The sequence below is a fragment of the Abramis brama genome (genome assembly GCF_963993115.1).
Source record: "Abramis brama genome assembly, chromosome: 10".
Classification (NCBI taxonomy): Eukaryota; Metazoa; Chordata; class Actinopteri; order Cypriniformes; family Leuciscidae; genus Abramis; species Abramis brama.
In genome coordinates, this window is record NC_139972.1 from 25,286,185 (window position 1) to 25,308,702 (window position 22,518).

The 22,518-nt window shown below is 37.9% G+C and overlaps 1 protein-coding gene across 4 annotated transcripts in view; it reads right to left on the bottom strand.

Moving 5' to 3' along the window:
• Window positions 1-22,518, bottom strand: part of nbeab (neurobeachin b) — a 286,723-nt gene that overhangs the window by 119,268 nt on the left and 144,937 nt on the right. For all 4 annotated transcript variants that reach the window (XM_084126150.1, XM_084126151.1, XM_084126146.1 and 1 more), the window contains 4 exons: window positions 21,319-21,436; window positions 16,984-17,111; window positions 13,080-13,141; window positions 1,840-1,904 (listed from right to left, as the gene is read on the bottom strand). In XM_084126150.1, the coding sequence (XP_083982276.1) occupies window positions 1,840-1,904; window positions 13,080-13,141; window positions 16,984-17,111; window positions 21,319-21,436 (373 nt within the window). The remainder of the gene's footprint in view (window positions 1-1,839; window positions 1,905-13,079; window positions 13,142-16,983; window positions 17,112-21,318; window positions 21,437-22,518) is intronic.

Genomic DNA, 22,518 nt, shown 5'->3' on the forward strand with positions numbered 1-22,518 from the left:
CCTGCAAATTGTACACCCTTATAGAAATTGCAATCATTCATCTTTTATGGGATCTATAGGTTACTTTGTGTTAATTGTCATTTTACACATCGTTATGTCAGCTTTGTTTTAATTTAAGAACCTTGGTGTTTCTGTGGAACATAATACTGATCATAATTTCTCCTCCCCATCCCGCAGAGGGGCTTCAATCTGGTACGGGATTCAAATGTCCATACTTCTTTAAGTGTTGACAAGCAATAAATAACATTTGGAGTGCAAAGGAGGGGAAAAAAATGTTAACAACCTTATTCCCAGCATAATAACAGTACAAAATTGAATCTAGGGCATGACTTTACTTCTTCAGTACTGGATAAGAAGTTATGCGGTATGAAGAGTGTGTTAAAAAATCAACAGCAACACATTTAGTATTTCTAGTGTTTCAAAAGGCAGAAACTTTTGTGAGCTTGGTGACTTATATGATGGTGCGAGCGGAACAGAACAGGGGCTCCAAATCAGTGGCACAGGGGCCACATACATCCCAAACTGTGACATGGTGTGGTTCATAAATCACAGATGCCCTATCAAAATGAATGCATCACAAATAAACTGGAATAGACTGCTGCATAAACACTGCAAGGCTGAAAGTTCCTGCATTTAATTCAGAACTAACTCCACATGCTTAGTTTTACACAGTACTTTAAAACTTGTAATACAGTTTATTATTAGAACATAAGCATACGTGCCAAGAGGCCAAACACAACATTAGTCTCATTAAATAGTTCAAATAAACTATCCGTTGCATATATAGAGTGTAACTGCAGGTTTCTGGAAGAAAAAAACACCTTCATTCTGTCCAGAGATTTTTTCTAAAGACAGACCTAACATCAGCTCTTAGGTTAAGTGATTTATGCTTAAAATAATTTATCAGAATTATTGGATTTTGTATACATTTTTATTTGTTTTATTTTTGTAAACATATTTCAACAATTAAAAACACTTTACACACTACAGTTTAAAGGTCATTAAGTGTTTTTCTTAAGTCTCTTGTGCTCACTTAGTCTGAGGAAGGGCCTCTGCCAAAAGAGGCAAACCTTGGCAAAAGACATATTTAAGTCAGTTAATTGAATTCCTTATTTTTTTAAAAATCACTATGAAGTAAATGAAAAGTTTCTTCCAGACGATTACTGTTGCACTACATCCACTGAGGTAGGATTTGGAATGAGGGCCAGTGACACAGACAGACCGAGAGACAGATAGACAGACAGGTAGAGAGGGTGAATGACTGATGTGCCAGCACCCTGGACAGCGACTGTCTCTGCTGACTCAGCCTGATTGTCTGAATGTGTGTGTGTGTGTGTGTACAGATGGGTCAGCAGATGGGTGTGCAGGCTGATCCACCCTGGATCAGCTCGACAACAACGAAAGCCTAAACCTGACAAGCACATGGACACACACACATACACAATCTTTCAGTGAGATAGAAAAGTAGACTTAAGAAAAGCAGCATTCTGGATAAAAAAACCCCCCAAAAAAACAGAGAAAGACTAAAAACGAGACTGTTAACATGATGTACACATTCTAGACAAGAGGTATGTCAGAAGGTTTATTCAACCACCCACTCTCAACATGCTTATCTCAGCGTATTTTACACTCTGTTCAACCACTAACTCACACAAACTGTGGCCACACTACCGGGACGGGAGGCTTAGGGGCTAATCTGGTCCCATTCCTGGTTATCAGCGATGCCATGGTAACCCGTCAACCGAACAGACCGGCACCAGATAACCAGTTTGAAGTGACATAAGCTACAGTGATCTGTGAGCTAGAAATGGTGTTTCGGGAGCAGACATGAGACTTTACCTTCCCTCGTTGATAAGCTCAATGAAAGCCAGGCCAGCGTTCTTCTGTATCGAGTTCTGCCACTCCTGAAAGAAACAAACATTTGTCATTCGTATGTGGATTGTGTTCTTTTGTCTATCAGTATGCTTAAATACAGCTTGTGCAAGAGGGGAAAAAGTGCAGTGATAATTACTATTTTATATATTACCATATGCTGTCTTAGACCTTGACCTTTGATCTTAAAATCAATCCATCATAAAAATAGTGTATTTATATATATATATATATATATATATATATATATATATATATATATATATATATATATATATATATATATTAGGATTTTTTTCAATTATCCTTTATTTTCACTGTATAAAATACAACGTAATTAGTTATATACACATACACACATACATACATACATATATATATATATATATATATATTCATACATACATATACATATGTGTATGTATGTATGTGTATATAACTAAATACGTTGTATTTTATGCAATGAAAATAAAGGATAATTGAAAGAAATCCTAATATATATACACACACACGTGCATGACAACTGAAGGGTTAATTAATGATTACACCTACATAAGTCCAGGTAAAAATGGATTGTATAACATCTGTAAAACAATAAATAAAAATAAAACCAGTGGCAAAAGCATCTGCAGAGAAATCTTTCCCCTAAAGTCTCACGTTAAGCCTAAGTGAAACATTAACGATAGTGATCGCAGCAAATTGGATTGCTACGTATTTGAGAAAGCAAAGATCTATTTGAGGTCACGTCTCCGCGTTCGAGAGCCAAAGCCATAAAAAGCCTGGAACTTGGCCCTGTGCGTGTGCAAGCATCTTTTCTTCCTCTGCGCACAGATCCGTAAACACAGGAGAGATGTAATTGCTGAATGAAACTGAATCCTCCTGCCCCTTAAACACAGCCATTTCCTCTCTGTGAGCACCCAGTGACAGATCACCGAAGACCTCCGTCTCGAGACCGGCCCTCTCGCCTTGCCTCCAGCGCTTTGGAGGCCTTGGGGAACGTCTCACGCCCTCCCTCTCCTCGTTTCCCGGGCTCTCCTTCCTCCGCTGTCTCTCACACACACAGCACGGGTCTGGAGATGATTAAAAGGCAGTTGTGCTTCTCACTATGGGAAATTCTCCTCCGTTCTCTTGTTTGCTCTCAAAGGTACGGGTTGAGGGGGAAGAGCATGAGCTGGGCAGGAGTTCAAAAGGAAAGAGGGCATTTGCAAAAACTTGGCCTCAAAAATATTCCCCTGTCCTGCGGTGAGGGGATCAGGGTGAGAGAAGAGCCACTGGGAATAGATATGAACGGTTCACTCAGAACGAGGACATTTTTAATACATACATTCTATGGTTCTTTTGGGTTTTTTTTATTTAATTCTGTTATATTCCCCAGTTACAGTAAGTAAGTAAGTAAGTAAGTAAGTAAATAAGTAAATAAGTAAGTAAGTACGTACGTACGTACGTACGTACATACATACATACATACATACAGCGGGGAAAATAAGTATTGAACACGTCATCATTTTTCTCAGTAAATATATTTCCAAAGGTGCTATTGACATGAAATTTTCACCAGATGTTGGTAACAACCCAAGTAAGCCATACAAAGAAACAAACAAAAATAAGTTCAGAAATTAAGTTATGTGTAATAATGTGAAATGACACAGGGAAAAAGTATTGAACACATGAAGAAAGGGAGGCGCAAAAAAGCATGGAAAGCCAAGACAACTGCTGAAAACTTACAGTAAATAAAAAGCAATCCAGCCCCCTGTCAGTGGAAATTAATAACAGCTGGTTCAGTCCCAAATGATGGCCTACAAAAAGGTTCTTATTGCCAAGGTGTCACACAAGACACATCTCATGATGGGTAAAAGCAAAGAGCTGTCTCAAGACCTTCGCAACCTAATTGTTGCAAAACATAATGATGGCATTGGTTATAGGCGCCATTCTAAGCTTCTGAATGGTCCAGTGAGCACTTTTGGGGCCATAATACGGAAGTGGAAAGACAATAATTTCACCATAAATTTGCCTCAAACAATGCTCCTCGCAAGATTTCTGATAGAGGAGTGAAAATAATAATCAGAAGAGTTGTCCAAGAGCCAAAGATCACTTGTGGAGAGCTTCAAAAAGACCTGCAGATAGCAGGTACTGTTGTCTCAAAGAAAACAGTAAGTAATGCACTCCACCGCCATGGCCTGTATGCACACTCACCACGCAAGACTCCATTACTGAAAAAAAAGCATGTTGAAGCTCATTTAAAGTTTGCTGCACAACATTTGGAAAAGCCAGTGAAATACTGGGAGAATATAGTGTGGTCACATGAGAGCAAAATTGAACTGTTTGGATGCCATAATACACACCATATTTGGAGGAGAAATGGCAGTGCACATTACCATAAAAACACCATACAACTTGGTGATGGCTCTTGGACAACTCTTCTGATTATTCTTTTCACTCCTCTATCAGAAATCTTGCGAGGAGCATTGGTCGAGGCAAATTTATGGTGAAATTATTGTCTTTCCACTTCCGTATTATGGCCCCAAAAGTGCTCACTGGACCATTCAGAAGCTTAGAATGGCGCCTATAACCAATGCCATCATTATGTTTTGCAACAATTAGGTTGCGAAGGTCTTGAGACAGCTCTTTGCTTTTACCCATCATGAGATGTGTCTTGTGTGACACCTTGGCAATGAGACCTTTTTGTAGGCCATCATTTGGGACTGAACCAGCTGTTATTAATTTCCACTGACAGGGGGCTGGATTGCTTTTTAATTACTGTAAGTTTTCAGCAGTTGTCTTGGCTTTCCATGCCTTTTTGCGCCTCCCTTTCTTCATGTGTTCAATACTTTTTCCCTGTGTCATTTCACATTATTACACATAACTTAATTTCTGAACTTATTTTTGTTTGTATCTTTGTATGTATGGCTTACTTGGGTTGTTACCAACATCTGGTGAAAATTTCATGTCAATATCACCTTTGGAAATATATTTACTGAGAAAAATGATGACGTGTTCAATACTTATTTTCCCCGCTGTACATACATACATACATACATACATACATATATATATATATATATATATATATATTATGGGTGGTTGCAGGTAAACAGATGAAGACGATGAATAAAGTTCCAACACCAAGCTTAATGTTCCCCCCAAAAAAACAGGCAAACAGGCAGGAGCAACACACACTAAATGTTGACGTGACCAGATAACAACAAGAAGAAAAGGAGGAACTTAAATACACAGTGATAATGAGGAGATAACAAACAGGTGTGATGATCTGATGTGTCCATGGTTACTGATGATGAGTGGCAGGAAAATCAGACAAGGAACACATGTGATGAATGATATATATATATATATATATATATCTGTGTGTGTGTGTGTGTGTGTGTGTGTGTGTGTGTGTGTGTGTGTGTGTGTGTGTGTGTGTGTGTGTGTGTGTGAAATTTATACCATATACTAATATCTTGTACCTTTTTAATACACTGGCTACCACCAAAAACATGTGGTGGTGAGTAATTCACATGATGAATCAAAGCTCATCATAAGCAGCTTTTCTACAAGCTGAGAATGTAAATACTAATATATAAAAGGTGCACAGTGTCATTCACACAAATACTAAACACCATCAGGCTAACACTAAAGTAATGCAATAAACATTAATTTAACAACATTAGAAGTATCATAAAACCCTAATATATCTAAATGATTAGAAACAACTAAGAAGAAACTTTATTTCAACTAAAATACATCCAATGTGAAGTGTATTTCTGGGATTCTGGCATCATACAATGACTCATTCATATTCACTTCTAATAAATTGTAAAATTACATTAAATATAAGGTTAGATCTATTCAGTGGCGGCCCGAGCCTTTTGGGGGCCCTAAGCAGAATTTGATTTGGGGGCCCCCTCCCACCACGCAGAGTCACCTGTGCTTTACGATTATTGACACAAATGTCACGCTATAGTGTTGCATTATAAATAAATACAATGAGGTTATGTATTAATTCAAAATAAATACTTAATAAAAAATAGATACTTAAATAAAAAAAGTTTTAACTTTTTCTTTACTCTTTTACTAACTCTTTGAAACTTCTGAAAACAAACTGTAAAACATATCACAAAACATATTCAATTATTTGCAAAATATCCACCAACGTTTTGCAACACTTTGCAGTTTGAATGATGTCTTGTATGAACATGACGGAGTATGTTTTTATGTTTCCACTGTTCGATCGCGCCCGCGCCTCACACACACACACACACACGCACACACACAACATAGCCTATTCCAGCATTGCAATCTTGACATCGCAGCCTGTTCATTATGGCCGTAATAAAATATAATAATAAAATAGTCAACCTAACATATAAAAATTACACTGCTCTGTTCAAATAGTCAGTAGTACAGTTCGTACAATTCAGCGTAAGCACCGCTCCACTGTGATGTTTCCAAGCACATTTTTGCGCGTGTGAAGAGGATGATTTTTTCCATCAATATTGAACGTAAGTGAAGTACAAAGAAGCCTATAATAAATAATAGTTTAGCATCCAAATACATCGCGAATGTTGAAACATTTTGATTCTAATGACGAGAGCGATACGTGAGCCCAACGCCTACTTTCACTTTCGCTTTTATTAATTATTTCGTTTTGGCTTGTTTATAGTTATTTTTTTATTCTTGTTCTGTTCTGAATATCATTAAATTTAAAGGATAAATCATTGATTTAAATGTCAATCATGTGAGGCAAATACAATTTTTGTGGCATGGCTTAACATTACCGTGACTTTGCGCACGAATTGTCAATGCACGCGAGGTGCGCGTGACTCAAACACTGGCAGACACAGCAGCAGTTGTAGGCAGGAATATTGATCATGAAATCAGAATTTTCTTGTCTTGAATTATTCGTTCATTCACTCATTTATGTCACTTGTTTAAGTTAATTAATATGTAGTAAAAAAAAAAAAAACTCGATTGGGGGCCCCCTAAGCAGCCGCTTAGTTCGCTTATAACTCGGGCCGGCCCTGGATCTATTATAGTTAATCACCGTGTGGAAACTTACTGCTAACCAATTAACAGGTTACTCTTTTACCATTAAAATCACGATAAATTGTTTTTTCAATCAGTGGGGTTCAAAACAATATCAAATGTATGGACAAAAAGACACTAAGGATTTTTTAAAATATCTTCTTTTTGTGTTCCACTGTAAAAAGAAACAAATAAAGGTTTGAAACAACACAAGGGTGAGTAATTGATAACAGAACTTTTTGGGTGAACTATCCCTTTAAAGTGTAAAATAGTTTTTGGGGCCACTGCGTGGGCTCTGCTCAGGTTTAGCTCAGGTTTCTGCATAGCACAACTGCATGGTAATATGAACAGACAATTAAATAAATAAATAAAAAGTCAGAAAAAAAAAAAAACATCACACACACTGGTGAGCATCCTCACTACCCCTCATTGAGCCAGAAAGAGACAACACTGAGGCGCATCTGGTCTCCAAATGTTGTAACTGACCCAATATGCCTTACTCTTTCTATTCTCTTCCACCATTCATTATCTACTCTGCAGTCAGGCGCTTTGTCACTTGAGATCGGGCTGGCTCAGCTCAGTGCTTCATCACTAGCCTCCGCTCAAGTAGAGCAGCACCCACGTGACAAAAATAAATAAGGAAATACATGCAGATGTGGGGGTACACTGGCCTGCCAAAAGAAAATGACATCAGCCAAGAGAAAGAGCCAAGTCTCGCTCCGCTGTCTCTTCTCAAGTAGCCTTTGCACCAGTGCTGTAACACACTTCTTTTAAGCCATTTTTTCTTTCTTTTTCTCTTCAAGAAGGAGAGTGAGGGTCCCCAGTGGGAGGTGAGTGTGATTGTGAGGGGATTTTGGGGGGCTCAGACGAGTATGCCGTCCATCTGAAGTGCATTAGCGATGACATGTACCTCCAGACTGCGGTAATGTGATCCCGCATGTAAAAGAGAAGATCACTTCCGGCCTGACATCTCCAGCGAGGGACTTATACTGGAAAAAGCTGACACGCTGGGTTTAAGAGATGACAAAGAGTTCATCGCACAGGGGATTTTAAACCGGTTCTGGGACCCCCAATGGGCCACAATGGGGCACTAAAAAAAGTTTAAAAAAAATTAAAAATGTAAACAAATTCTAAAAAGTAATAAGTGTCAACTTGAAAGTAATGGTAACACTTTCCAATAAGGTGCATTAGTTAACATGAATTAATAATGAACTGTGCTTCTACAGCATTTATTAATCTTTGTTAATGTTAATTTCAACATTTATTAATAAATAATTCAAATCAAGAGTTGTATTAGTTAATGCACTGTGAACTAACATGAACAAACTATGAACAGCTGTATTTTTATTAACTAACGTTAACAAAGATTAACAAATACAGAAACAAATGAATTGCTTATGGTTAGTTCATGTTAGGTAATACATTAACTAATGTTAACAAATGAACCTTATTGTAAAGTGTTACCGTAATAATAATAAAAACAAATAGAAAAATTAAAAGATTTCAGCTTGTGTGTACTTCCTTTATTCACATAATGGGATAAAAATTCCCCATTTTGGAAACAAATCAATTGGTTCTCTTATTCCTCAAGATTATGACAAGTCACATTATTGCTGCCCTGAAACATTGAGTACATGCCTTTTGGAAGTCAAGAATTTAATTTCACTCAAACTCAAATCAACTTTAACCTTCAATTTCCAGTCACAGCTGTCAAGCACTCCTGTCAAAACTGCTCGCCAAAACGTACTCAGCTGAGAACGCAGTCATTAGCCAAAAATGTGCAGCACAAAAACCGTGGGAGGGGAAAAAAACCCCGTAGTTGTAGCACTTACGCTTGAGCTGTTCACCTCAGCCAGATAGTTTTTTCCTCCCTGACTTTGTGACTCACAAACTTTAATGGCTCTTGAGAATTTGCAGCATCTCAATCCAACCTGTCAAGAGACAGAGGGAGCACTTTGCTTTTATCTGCTCAGCGCTGCTCCCGACATCTGGAGGCCGTCCATCGGTAAATCTCTCCGGCTCCACGCTAGATCCTTTATGTATGTTTAAGCTGTTACACGAAACAGACCCGGCTGACCTCTGCGGCACCCGCTGCCACTTGACTGGATAGAGACACCGGCTGTCTGCGGCCTTAGATGAATAACAGTGATTAGGAGGCATACATAAAAATGTGCAAGATGATTATCGCTAATTTATTCATAAAAGTGACAGTTCGCGAAACCGAGCGGGTCGTAAGGTCACGAGCGGTGAACGTCCCGCTGTCTGGGTGCATTAGTGCGGAGATGAAAAGGGGAAAGGCTGGAGGTTGTTGGACTCGCAGCAAGGACGTCTCTTACCACAACATGATTCGTAGTGGGATGCGGGCTGTGTTCAGGTGTGCACCAAGCATTTATTAAAGTGATAGTTCGCCCAAGAATTCAATCATTTACCCACTCTCATGTCTTCAGATGTTCAAACTGCTGTTTTTCATACAATGAAAGTGAGTGGTGAGATTTTTCAGTGAATTATGACTTAAATTTACAAAGCTATTGTATGACCTATGACCTTAGGTCTTACGGACTATATTTATTGTGCTCTTATTGTTTTTATTTTATTTTTTATTTGACAGCACCTGGGCCTATCCACTGCCAGCGTATGGGAGAAAACACCATGAACATTCTTAAGCAAAATATGTTGGGGGTGCCAGAAACAAAATCAGGCCCATGATTTGAGGAATGAATGGATGAATGGATGAATGAATGAATGAATGGATGAATGGATGAATGGATGAATGGATGAATGAATGAATGAATGGATGAATGGATGAATGAATGGATGAATGGATGAATGAATGAATGAATGAATGGATGAATGGATGAATGAATGGATGAATGGATGAATGGATGAATGGATGGATGGATGGATGGATGGATGAACGAACGAAATGAAAATACATAAATGTGTGTTCATTTATAATCATAATATATAAAGATTAAATAATAAAAATAAATGAATGAATAAATTAATTAATAAATTAATTAATTAAATTAAACAATTGTTTCATACATATATGCAATACTGTTCAAAAGTTTGGGGTCAGTAATCTAAAAAAAACAAAAAATTTATTCAGCAAGTGTGCATTAAATGGATAAAAAAATAACAGTTAAGATGTTTATATAATTTATATCATATATATATATATATATTCACATATACATATATACATTTATGTGATACTGAAGACTGGAGTAATGATGCTGAAAATACAGCTTTGCATCACAGGAATAAATTACATTTTTAAAATACATTAAAACAGAAAGCAAAACAATAAAAAAAAAAATTGAATTAAAAGACTTCTTAAAAAATCTTACCAACCCAAAACTTTTGAACAGTTGTGTACACACATTTATAGAGTCTCAATACTTTTCAAAGTAAATCCATTTCACTGTCTTTTCCTCCCTCTCGTTCTCTTTTACTTCCTCTCTCGCTCACCCACTCAAAGAATCAAGCCTTTTGTTTATTAAGGCTCTTGGTTTGGGCAACGTGTTGTAAATCAGATCCTACGGTGAGCCGGTTTTGAAGGCTTTGGCTCCAAAGAGACTTTCCTGTGTCTGAAAGCCGTTTTGGGCCCAGGCTCTGGTTTCACCCCATCTTTGGGCAATCGATATATCAGGCTGTTTCTACCCTGGGAGCTTCTAATGGCAATAACTCTGGTAACATTATATGTCTAACAGGGGCGGAGGAAGAGAAAACCAGGAGCTTGAGTCTCAATGTGATGCTTCACTCGCCAATAAATCCAAGTGGCAAACAAAGTAAGTAGACTGCATAAAAGAGATACGAGCAAAGAAAAGAAATAATTCCAAACATTGAGTGCAAGAAGGGAAATGTTGGCTGAAATCTTCAAAAGGAGAAGAGCAGAACAGCAGGACGTACCCTGAGCGCCACAGTGTCTGGAGGACTCCACCTTTTTCGGGGCAAACTAAGAGCAAATGTACAGATCGACTCTCGAGTCGCGAGGTTAGCGGTATGGACTTCATAGAGTCAGAGGTGCCATTCAACCACTAAAAGCTCCCGCCCCGCCGAGCTCTCCGACTGGCTGGATTCTGAGGAAGAGATGCTGAGGTAATGGTTTCCTTATGGACTCCCGGAGCAAGAGTGATGGGCTGACAGAAGGTATGTTAAATATCTCCCGCTCTGACTACAACATCGGGACCCTGACCCCTTTGAAAGAGAAGGCTTAACAAGGGACTCTGAAGGTCAGCGAGCTGTAATATGTCACTGGGATTTAAAGGGAAGACGATTGCGGTGTGTTTACATGAGCTGGGGTTACACTATTTTCAAGCCAAGATGGAAAAATGTGGGAAAAGGTAGGAATAATATAACCCTATAAAGCCTGTTGTATCATATTTGATACACAAATGTCTAAGGCCTCTAAATGATTAACATGATCAAAACTTTGCTGAAAAAGACTTTTCACAATCTATTAAATGCCTTCTTTCCTCCAATTGATAATTCAAAGTTTTTTTTATTACAATTCTAAAAAGTCCACCTTCAGGTCATGGTACATGTGTCTTTTTGCTGTGAAATATAAAGTAAATATAATGACTTTTATATTGTTAGTAATATTTCAAGATGAACACTGGACTGAAGCAACTTAGGTTTAGTTGATTATACATAATAATTTTTTTTTTAGAAAAAAAAAAAAAAAAACTTTAAAATGTGCATATCTAATATGATACATTTGTACTTTTGTACGTCTCAATCATCATGGTACTGTGTTGCAATATATGTTTGGTGCCCAACCCCAACCCCAACCCCACCTCCACATCATAAAACTAAGCATTTATATATCATCTTGACATATTATTGGGAGATATAGAGTGACAACTGATATTTATATTTTGCAGTTTGCTATAATGTTATAAATATCTCACTGATTTATAACACAAGCTATCAATATCAGCTTACTTTTTGGCCAAAATGATATCAGCGACTGCACCATATGTGTGCTCAATTTTGGCCTCTAAATAAAATTCCATATTTTCACTAAACCATACTATACTGTATGAGCCATAAAAGTCTTATGTATCAAAAATGATACCCAACGAAAACACATATGAAAACTTTTTTTTAAAGATTAAAAAAAAAAAAAAATAGTCTAAAGGTTCAATAAACATCTGTTTAATTGTTTATTTTACATGTCAGACTTTACAGGGTCTGTATAATATTAACTATTTCATGTAAAGCCCCCCTGTGATGAAAATAATTGTTTAATGTTTATATGTCTATGTGGTGTTTTTAATATGTTTTAAGACAAACTATGTGTAAATTCATCAGTCAGCACAAGTATTTCCTCCTTAAAACGGCAGTGTTTGAAACCGTCCTACCGTCAAAACATGTAACCAATCACAAGTGGCTGTCCCCTCAAATAGTGCCCTATCTGAGGGTATAGAGGGCAATTTCGGACACAGCCTTGGAGTACCCACATGCACTGCACATTTTAGATATCTCTCTAATCAAAGACTCTAAAGACCTCAAGATGTGTGTGTCAGATAAGAGAGACTTAAAAATGTTCAGTATTGGGGTACTCCAGGACCAGGGTTGGGAACCACTTACATAGTCAAACCAAAGGCTAATCATATCAATTACCATCATGTGTCAGACGTTGTAGAGAGTGATACATAAAACACATTTCCTTTCTGATACATTGACTTGTAGAAGAGCCTGTATAATTCGCTCTTCCTTTTCTTCCTCTGAGTTTCTGGTTCAAATATTTCCAAGTTGAGCGAGTGGATCTGGTAGTCCGAGCTGTTATGAGTGAGTGGAGGCGGGAACTAATTTACATATTAATGAATTCGTGTTTACTAAATAAAGCAAGGGTGTAGAGTTACATTGAAGCTATTTTTAGGCATGAAGAAATTATTTTCCAGGAAAAAAAAACATTTTAATATGTCATTTTGATTATCAAAGATGAGTTTTAGGGATAAAATAATTGACTACTTTGATTTCACATGCCGAGTGCAGTTTGACACACTTGAGGTTGGCTTTGAGAAATGAACATGTTAATGGACAAAGTCATGTTTGTGTATTGCTTTCTGTCATTCAGACAAATATTTAAGCAGCTCACCATGACCGGTAACAATAGACAATGTGTCATGTAGCTGGAAAACAACATTAGAAGGATAAATAAAAGAGAGACAACTCACCTGAGAGCATAATAACATAACTAGTTCCACCACAGACGTGCTTGATTTCATGCACACCAGACCTGGAGGAGAACAGAAAGGAAAAACAGAAATAAATAATTATGATTCACAATATTCATAAACACACAAAACCAAAACATCTGCAAGGGTTGGTTAAGGACATGCCATCCATACGGCCTCAGAAAAAGTATGGTGTAGATGAACTAAGCGGTCTGAAAATGCAACCATTTAATGTCACGCAAACAGCCAAGCCATTCCTGATGAGTTATGTTTTGAAGTTGAGACTGAATGTCTCTTGTCGTCTGTGCGTTATGAATCAGATGGCTAACAGCTCGCGGGGTCACTAATAGTGTCTCTTGAGAGGTCAGAGGTCATCTGCTGCATGCAAGTGTGAGATCAAAAGCCAAGGCCATGGTCTCACTTGCAAATTTGCAAAAGAAGAACACTAATTTTATGTACGGATATGACACATACAAATATGTATTCTAAAAATGTGAGTGCAGAAATTCAAATAAATTTCACCCCTTATATAAGCACCATTGTCTTAGAATCAGATGTTGATTGAGTAAAATATGTAGTTTTAAATGAAAAGTCTGTTGTTCATTGAATATAAAGGACAGTCGGTTAACCTCACTGATAAACAAGGTAATTGTAAATGACATGTGCAATTATTGCCAGACATACAAGACAAACCTTCTCTTTCAAACACATGCGTACACCTGCATTTACATACAAACACAGCGCATGGCTGATGCCCTTGTTTGCATGAGCCAGTAGAGTCAGTGAGACAGGACTAATGAGAGTAAGATGAGCAAGAGCGAGAGAGAGAGAGAGAGAGAGAGAGAGAGAGAGAGAGAGAGAGAGAGAGCTCTGCATGAATGTGGTTTAATGAGACTCAGTGTGGGTTGTTGAGAAGATGTGCACTGCAAAAAATGCTTTTCTTACTTAGTATTTTTGTCTGGTTCACAGTCCAAATATCTAAAAATTCTTAAATCAAGATGCATTTACTAGATAGGTAAGATATTATGTCTTGTTTTCTGGGGGAATTAATCAAAATCAAGTGAGTTTTTGCTTAAAACAAGCAAAATGATCTGTCCATGGGGTAAGAAAAATAATCTTAATTCAAACAGAAACAAGATTATTTTTCTTACCCCATGGACAGATAATTTTCTAACTGATCAGGCTTATTTTTTTCGCCTGGTGGACAATAAAAACATAACTCTAGAATCGTTTCAGAAAATTTTGCAGAGAATTGCTCATTTTCTTCAGAAGTTCTAATTCTTTAAATCAAAACTGTAAATCCCAATAATTAAACTTGTCTACACACAATCTGTGTTAGAACGTTCCAGTAAACTCAACTTTAAGCTCAGCTCTTTTCCGTCTGAGAGCACCACTTGTCTCGTTACCCACTTAAACATCCTTTTACAATGAATGATGGGTCCATAATAAGTTATGACCATAATATTTCAGAGGCCAAAAGTTCAAGTCCCAACAATCTCTCCGTCTCATTTATGAGGGTGAGACGGGGCCGTGCACACAGCCATTCCCTTTAAGCCTGACTGTCGACCCCGCTCTTGTGGCACCCCACCAGAGTCCCTCTCTTAAGTCAGGTGGCAGTACTGACCTCTGGCTCACGCTGCTGGACAAACTAAATGCATTCTATTTAAACAGCAAGTTGCCCTGCTTTCCAGTTAAGCCTCACTGGCGTGAATGTGACATTGTCAGAGGGCCATAGCATCGCAGGCTTGGGCGGTTTACTCTCACAAGAAGCATAGTGTTCCGCCCAGGGGCTTCGCACTCAAGCTCCAAGTGTCGGGAAGCTGTCCGAGGGCGAACAGGGCATAATTGCCCCCAGTGAACGAGTGTCTGGAGGGGGGCCGGGCGGGGGCTTGACCCCTAGTGCCGGGCCGAGTGATGGATGAAGGGTAATTATGGGTAAATAGGGCGCCTTTGCACCGACTGAACAGTATTTCAGCTGTGAAAGGTTGAGGAAGAGTGGAAGGGAAGGAGGTGGGAAAACAGACATCACTTCTTCTGGTCATGGGATGGTGTTAACATACTGGACAAATGAATGAGGGGGTAAAGAGTCATCTATGAGGAAGTCGCTGTTATGTGTTCGGGATTGGGGTTTGTTTGAGGAGGATTGCAATGCAATTCTGGTTGGAAAGCATGAGGACTGGTTGGTAAGATGATGCCTTTAATGGGAGAGTTCAATCAAAATATTTATATTCTGTCATTGTTTACTCACCCTCATGTCATTTCAATCCTGCAGAAAGCTAAATAATATTATTGGGATTTAAACATCATTGGACCCCATTGAGTTTTACTGTATCCCATGCAGCAAAGAAATATTTTCTTTCTGGTCATTATAACATATAATTAAATATATGCTAAATATATTTTGTAAATAGGATGGGTTGAGGAAATATCGCTTTAATTTAAAAAATATATATTTCATTTAAACTTTCAGATACCAAAATATATAGCAAAATGTACTTCAATGAGCAAGAAAATATATTTCTACTCGATAAATACATTGTAGGTAATTGCATATTTGTATATGTATACATCCCATTTTTCTAAATGTCTTATTTTTTGTTCCACAATCAAATAGGTTTGGAATGACATGAGTAAATGATGACAGAATGTTCCTTTTGGGGTGAACTATTCCTTTAAATTTGTTTAGCCTCTGGCAACCATCCACAACACCCTTGCAACCGCATAGCAACGGGCTAAAAACCACCCAGTGAACTTTTGCAACCTCACAGCAATGCCCCAGTAATCACTTAGAATTTGTTTAGGAAAATGAACTCTTAGAAAACCAAAGGGTCAAGGTTTGGCAGGTTAGCAAGGTCTAGTTCTCCCCTGCTGGTAGAGTCTGTAACTACACCAAAAAAAAACCACAATTGACAACTGACAAGAAATCACTAGTAAGTTCATGAAACTGACACCTTAGGCAACCATAACTGTGAATCTTCCTAATGTGGACAGGATAAGGTTTTAACTACACAGTTAAAGACAGAAAACTGGCTGTTATAATTCATAAAAATAATCAGCGTTTGAGTCCAGGGCAGAATGCGTGTCTGAGTATTTGTTTCATGAAATGGCTGCCTGAGCTGTAGACACACATATTTCCAGCATGCTGTAATGTGGAGTGAAATTAGTCAGAACAAACTGGCTTTGAGCAGTGAGAAGGATGTATACTATGATTTGGCACTGAGGCTGAAAGGTAAAAAAGCCTCAAAACAGAGCCTGGAGTGTGGGTTCCCGTTCAGAGAGAGGTTGCCTTGCCATGCGAGGCATGTGTGAGAGAGTGTGTGTGTGTGGCAGCTAGAGAAGGGAAGTAGTTCAACAAATGAAGTGGCTCTATGCACGCTAGGCAGAGCTCAGAAACAAAGAACGAGCATGGACGACCAAATAAAACAAAAAATAAATATACAAATTATATGAACACAATTGTTCAAAAGTTTGGGGTCACCTATGCTCACCAAGGCTGCATTTAATTGATCAAAAATTACAGTAAAAATAATAACACTTCGAAATATTACTACCATTTAAAATAACTGTTTTCTATTTTAATACATTTTAATGTGAAATTGATTCCTAATTATGCTGATATGGTATTATATAAAAATATTTAAACCAGTTGTGCTGCTTAATATTTTTCTCGAAACCATGATGCATGTTTGTGTGTGTGTGTGTGTGTGTGTGTGTGTGTGTGTGTGTGTGTGTGTGTGTGTGTGTGTGTGTGTGTATATATATATATATATATATATATATATATGCCCTCTGCATTATAAAGCAGACAGGTGTTATTCAGTGCATGGTTACAACTTACACTCTCCTATACCAGCATGATCACATATAAGCAGACAGAGAGAGAGGAGGAACACAGCACCATTACCTTCAATAAGCAACTCTTGACCATGACTGCCCAGCAGAGTACGAGACAGGAAAGGTGCAAAGTCCACAAAGATCTCCCTCAGCAATGGAGCCACCTTCTCCAGAGCTCGCTCCAGTTTAGTGGTGATGCTGTGTGGATAGACAAAGTAAATGAGGCTGTGCATTAGAGAAGCTGAAAAAAAAAGAACAACGATTTTTGAAGACAAAAGTGTATTGTGATTAATACTTAACCCGTAATATAGCCCCTACAGACCAAAACAAATTCACACACTAATAACCAGCTGTAGATAACTTCAGAGTCAACATCTTGGGCTCTGGCAACAAAGAAGCAAGCCAGCTTGAAAACTACATGTACCCTACAGGAATCCAACCCCACTAGAATACAAGCATGTTAGTGGTCACGCAAAACACACTGGAAGTACCGCCTGGAGTCCTGACAGTCAGCTAAACGAAGAAACCTTACACAAAACTCCAAAACACTGAAGTGCTGGTACAAAGACCAAAACACACAGGGGGAAAAGGTGACTTTACCGTGAAATTGTTATTTTTTGATGATCATTTTTCAAGAGGCACTAATACCAAATGAATTTGTTGGAATTGTGACAAAGAACAAGTCCTTGATATTATTGTATTGCATATGGAATTACTTATAATTTTAAGTTATTAAACAGAGTTAAATAAATAGCAGAGCACATTTTATGAGTATTCAATGCAGAAATCCAAATATTTACAAAGGGCTTACAAACGTACTCTTGCCACTATATGTAAAATGTATATTTGTCTACAAAACTAATTTTAAGAATTTAAGAATCAGTTTTGAATCAAAAGGTTATTTAGATAAGAAACGTATAAGTTTCTGTCTAAAGGTTTGTAACAGTATGCACATTGGATTGTACTAACACCAAAACGTGTTTAGAACAGTCCTTATATGGTATACACTGTATACATTATTTATGATCCTAGCATTTAAAAAAATGTTGTGCAAAGACAGTATTTTGAGGCTTGGGTAGCACAATATTACCTTAACAGTAAGAGACTGAGCAAAACTCCAGGGGATTTTGTTGTTTTGCAAATTTCCTCGGGTTCGCTTGTCTAGGTTGCAAATCTGAAGATAATTAGATCGTGAGCTTTGAAAAATACATGGTTTCCTTTTTGGTGTTTTTATTGCGAAAGATTCAACACTAAAGCTATTGTGTGTCATGAAAGTGCAGAAAATAAGTGGGGAAAAAAGAGAAAAACTAATGAGACACATGCAGCGACAGCGAAACACATCTCTTGTCTCTCGAAGTGCGGGTTAGGCATCACAGCCTCTGCATCCAGACAGTTTCATCATTGACTTCACACTCCCAGTAAGTGCTGTCGGTTACCGCTGCCATGGAAACTGATTTGCGATTCCTGGCGCGGCAGAGGAGCCACAAAGAGTGCGTATATGTGTGTGTGAAGTGTAGAGAGATAGAGCTGCACACACACACGCGCGCTTTCTCCTGTGTCAGACGGTGGTGTGTCTGTGAGATGTCTGTCACAAAGCATTAGACGAGGTGAAGGGATGGAGCCAAGGTCAGCACGGTTTTCCACACACTCCCCAAAACACCTACGCGCACTGATTTCTCTGCATTAGTGCTCGCGTAGCCCCCTCTAACAGCACAAACACACGCGGTGGGCAGTGAGAGAGAGGACAGGCGATACATTTGAGGTGTGGGATGTCTTGTTTGTCGAAGCCACAATAATAAAAAAAAGCAAAATGATCGTCGCCTGATGCCCTAAACAAAGGAAAGGCACAATGTCTGTAAACATGACAAAACAAGGCTGAGTGCTGACCCCATCTTGTGGCGGTGATGATAAAAACTCAGGAATAGCATGGCTGGCTGAACAAACACAACTGCATCTGATCAGCTGATGACAGTGGAATCATTTCCCACTCACAAACACACACTCAAATACTTCTGAGGGTGTGTTTTACAGTGATTTTACCATGTTAAAAGGGGTACTGTGAGAAATCATATGTCTATTGCTTTTTTTTTTTTTTTAATGGTGTCTACAGAAATACAAGACACACATTCAATAAATAATTAAATGCATTATTAATAATTTAAAAATTAATCTGCCTGGAAATATGGACCTTAGTTAAGGTAGATAGCATATTTGCAATGAATGCAAATTAAACTGTTATGGACTGACACACTGACATACAGTGCACATACAATTTGAATTATGAAATTTAGTAGGGATGCACCGCCAATTATTTTCATGTTATGTTGCCGATAAAAAATTATACTTCTAAAAAAACTAAAAATATAAGTCAAGTGAGGAATACTCCATTGCTTTCTGTGCATTAAACAATTTCAACGCACGACATGGAGGCAAAGAACCACCTGACGCGAATCGTTTAATGCATTATTCCGCTTATACCATGGTAATTTCCAGCATTGACAACTTAAAGCTGTTTTGATGCAGCGCAATATTTGACCGGAAGAATAAAAACAACGGTTATTTTCATAAGTTATGGCATTCTGCCCACTTTAAATCAGACACAGAGATAAAGTAGTGCGAAAGCATAAGATTGCATTTATTTGAATAATAATAAATTAATTATAGCATTCATTTGAATTAATTATCGAGTGAGAGAGAGAGATGAGATGTGCGTGTGTGAATTACCTGCGTCTGTGCAGTGTCTCTATTAACAACGAAGCTGAGTTTAATGACTTAAAAACCATATAATGTATAGCGATTCAGTAGCTAAGTTAATTTGTTAATAAAAGTGGCGGGATAGCGTTGATAACAAGTTTCTGTGCTTCTGAATGTATCTGTATGTGCGAAGTGCGATCTCAGAGTGATGTATGTGTATGTATGCTTCAATGAAAACAGCGCATTAATATAGAATGGTGATTAAAATGACTTGGAACTATCTGTGCATTAAACAGTTTTACTGCACACCTTCCAGTCAATCAGAATCGAGTATTCAGACAGACCATGGTTTAATATACAATTCTACTGTATACTATTTTGTCTGTATAAATATAAAACACTAGCCTGGATGCCAGCCAAACTTAGCCCCGCCCACAACATTTGAGGTCGGGAAGTTCGGTCAGGACTTGATCCGTTGTGGAGCAACTATGCTCGATCCAGAGCTGTTCAGACCAATCAAATTGTCAGGGCGGGCTTTATACGATGATGGACAGATGATCAACAGTAACGTCATCCACGTCACCAAAGAGTGCTTGAGTTGAATTTGTTTACAACAAAGATGGAGAACTTGTTCGTATATGCATTCACCTTTACTATTTCTCTCAAAAATGATGATCGTGTTGGTATGTATCCTTAAATTCTTTTTACAACACCAGCAAAGATCGTTTACACTCATCTTCTTCTTCTACTTCTTCCAGCGTGCGTGCAGTTGAGTTCTGTTGACAACTATGCGTCGCTCAACATACGTCACTTACTCCGTTGCTCTGATTGGTTGTAGGTCTATCCAATTGAGTGCAGAGGCATTTTCTTTCCTGGTTCGGTTGAAACACGCCCCATAATCACAGCCCAATTTTCTTTATATTCTGACTAGAATCTGAGTATGAACACATAAGGCTAATAAAACACTAAAATCTAAGATGTGTATAGATACAAATGAACAACAATATAATATACAGTATGAAAAAATGGATATTGAAATTTGTTAAAGATTACATTTAACAGTGTTATTAAATTATTACTGTTTTAGAGATCAACTTTACGCTAACATTAGATGACAACAAAGGTAATATAAAAATAAGGAAAATTATCAGGCACAATCAAATATCCAATACTGGTCAATGTATATTCAAATTCTAATAAATAAATAAATAAATAATCGCCTGATAACTGATATATTGTGCTACTGATATATTGTGCATCCCTATGCTTAAGACAGAACAGTGCATACTCACAGTCTTGTTTTCATTAACATAAATCTACATATGTTGTGACCTCACAATCGCTTCAAATTTGCTTCATCCAGACGTTAGTCAGGTTAGACGACATATTGAATTTAATGAGGCCGTTAGGGATAGACTTGCACTCTTTACAATGCCAAAGTTTTTGTCAATTGAAAGTTTTTTTCTTTTTTTCGGAAAGACGTTTCATCAGATGAACAAGTTTGTTGTTAAGCAACAGTAAAATCTATTGGACACACTGTATTCTATGGTATCCCTCACAACCTTGGTTTCATTCCCGTCAAAAAATGTAATATGGCGCAACCCTGATTAAGGTCTATCATCCGACTATCCTTTTCCCATAAACATCAAGCTGCATCTCTATCCAGCTGTCTGTCTTATTCCTCAACACACATTCTGAGACTCTGATTCACCTCATGTTCTCCATGGTGTCCTCAGGCATGGGGGCCACAGTCTGAACCGCAGGCAGATTCTTGCTGGTGGCTCCATTCACAAAGCTGGAAGAAGAAGAAGTGGAAGAATCCGTGGCTCCTGCGAGACAACAAGAGAGAAATCCGAGAATCAGAAACATGCTGATTTTAGTTATTTAATTATGCATTGTGACTGGCTAAATTAAGTTTTTGGTGCAAAAAATTGGACTTTAGGGGGGAAAAATAAAATAAAATATTTTTTAGACACTGAAAAAGTTTTTCACTTTACATCCAAAACAAATGCCAACCAAAACACCAGATGCAGTAAAATCAAATACTCTTTCGGGTTTTTCATCAGGTAACAACATAACTACAGAGGCACAAGCTCTGAGAAACGAATCATCACTATTACTCTCGCCTCCCCATGAGAAAGCGAAGCACCATCTTACAATTCCTCTTATTTCTCTCTCTGTCAAAGGCACAGTGTCCACAGCGCCCTGTGCAGCAGGGAGCTTCTGATAGATACATCACAGCAATGGACTGTCATCCTGTGAAAGCACAAGCTGTCACGGGACATCTGAGGATGGGAAATCTATTACGCAGCCATCAATCGCCGTGTCAGAGATGAGTGTCCACCCATAAGCAAATACACCAAGATGAAGGGAAACGTAAAGAGGGACATTCTGATGGATTTCACTGGAAGCGCAGCTTGGCCTGATTCAACCTCAATCCAAATCAACGTCCCTTGTGCATTCGAAGATCTCAATGAGGTATATAATGGACAATGGGGACTAAAAGTCTCTTAAGGAAAATGTGATACATTTTTCAGTTCTCAAAATATACTGTCCACTACATTTCAGAAGTTTGGGGTTTGTATGTTTATTTTATTTTTTTTTTATTTATTTTAAAGAAATTAATACTTTCGTTCAGCAAGTATTCATTTAATTGACCAAAAGTGACTGTAAAGGCGTTTATACTGTTACAGAGGATTCCTATTTCCTATTATAAAAGTATTTCCCACAAAAACATATTAAGTGGCGCAAATGCTGTTGTCAGCATTAATGATACTAATAATAAATGTTTCTTGAGCATCAAATCATTATATTAGGATCATGTGACACTGAAGACAGGAATAATGATGCTGAAAATTCAGCTTTGTCATCACAGGAATTAATTACATTTTAAATACATATATTAAAAAAG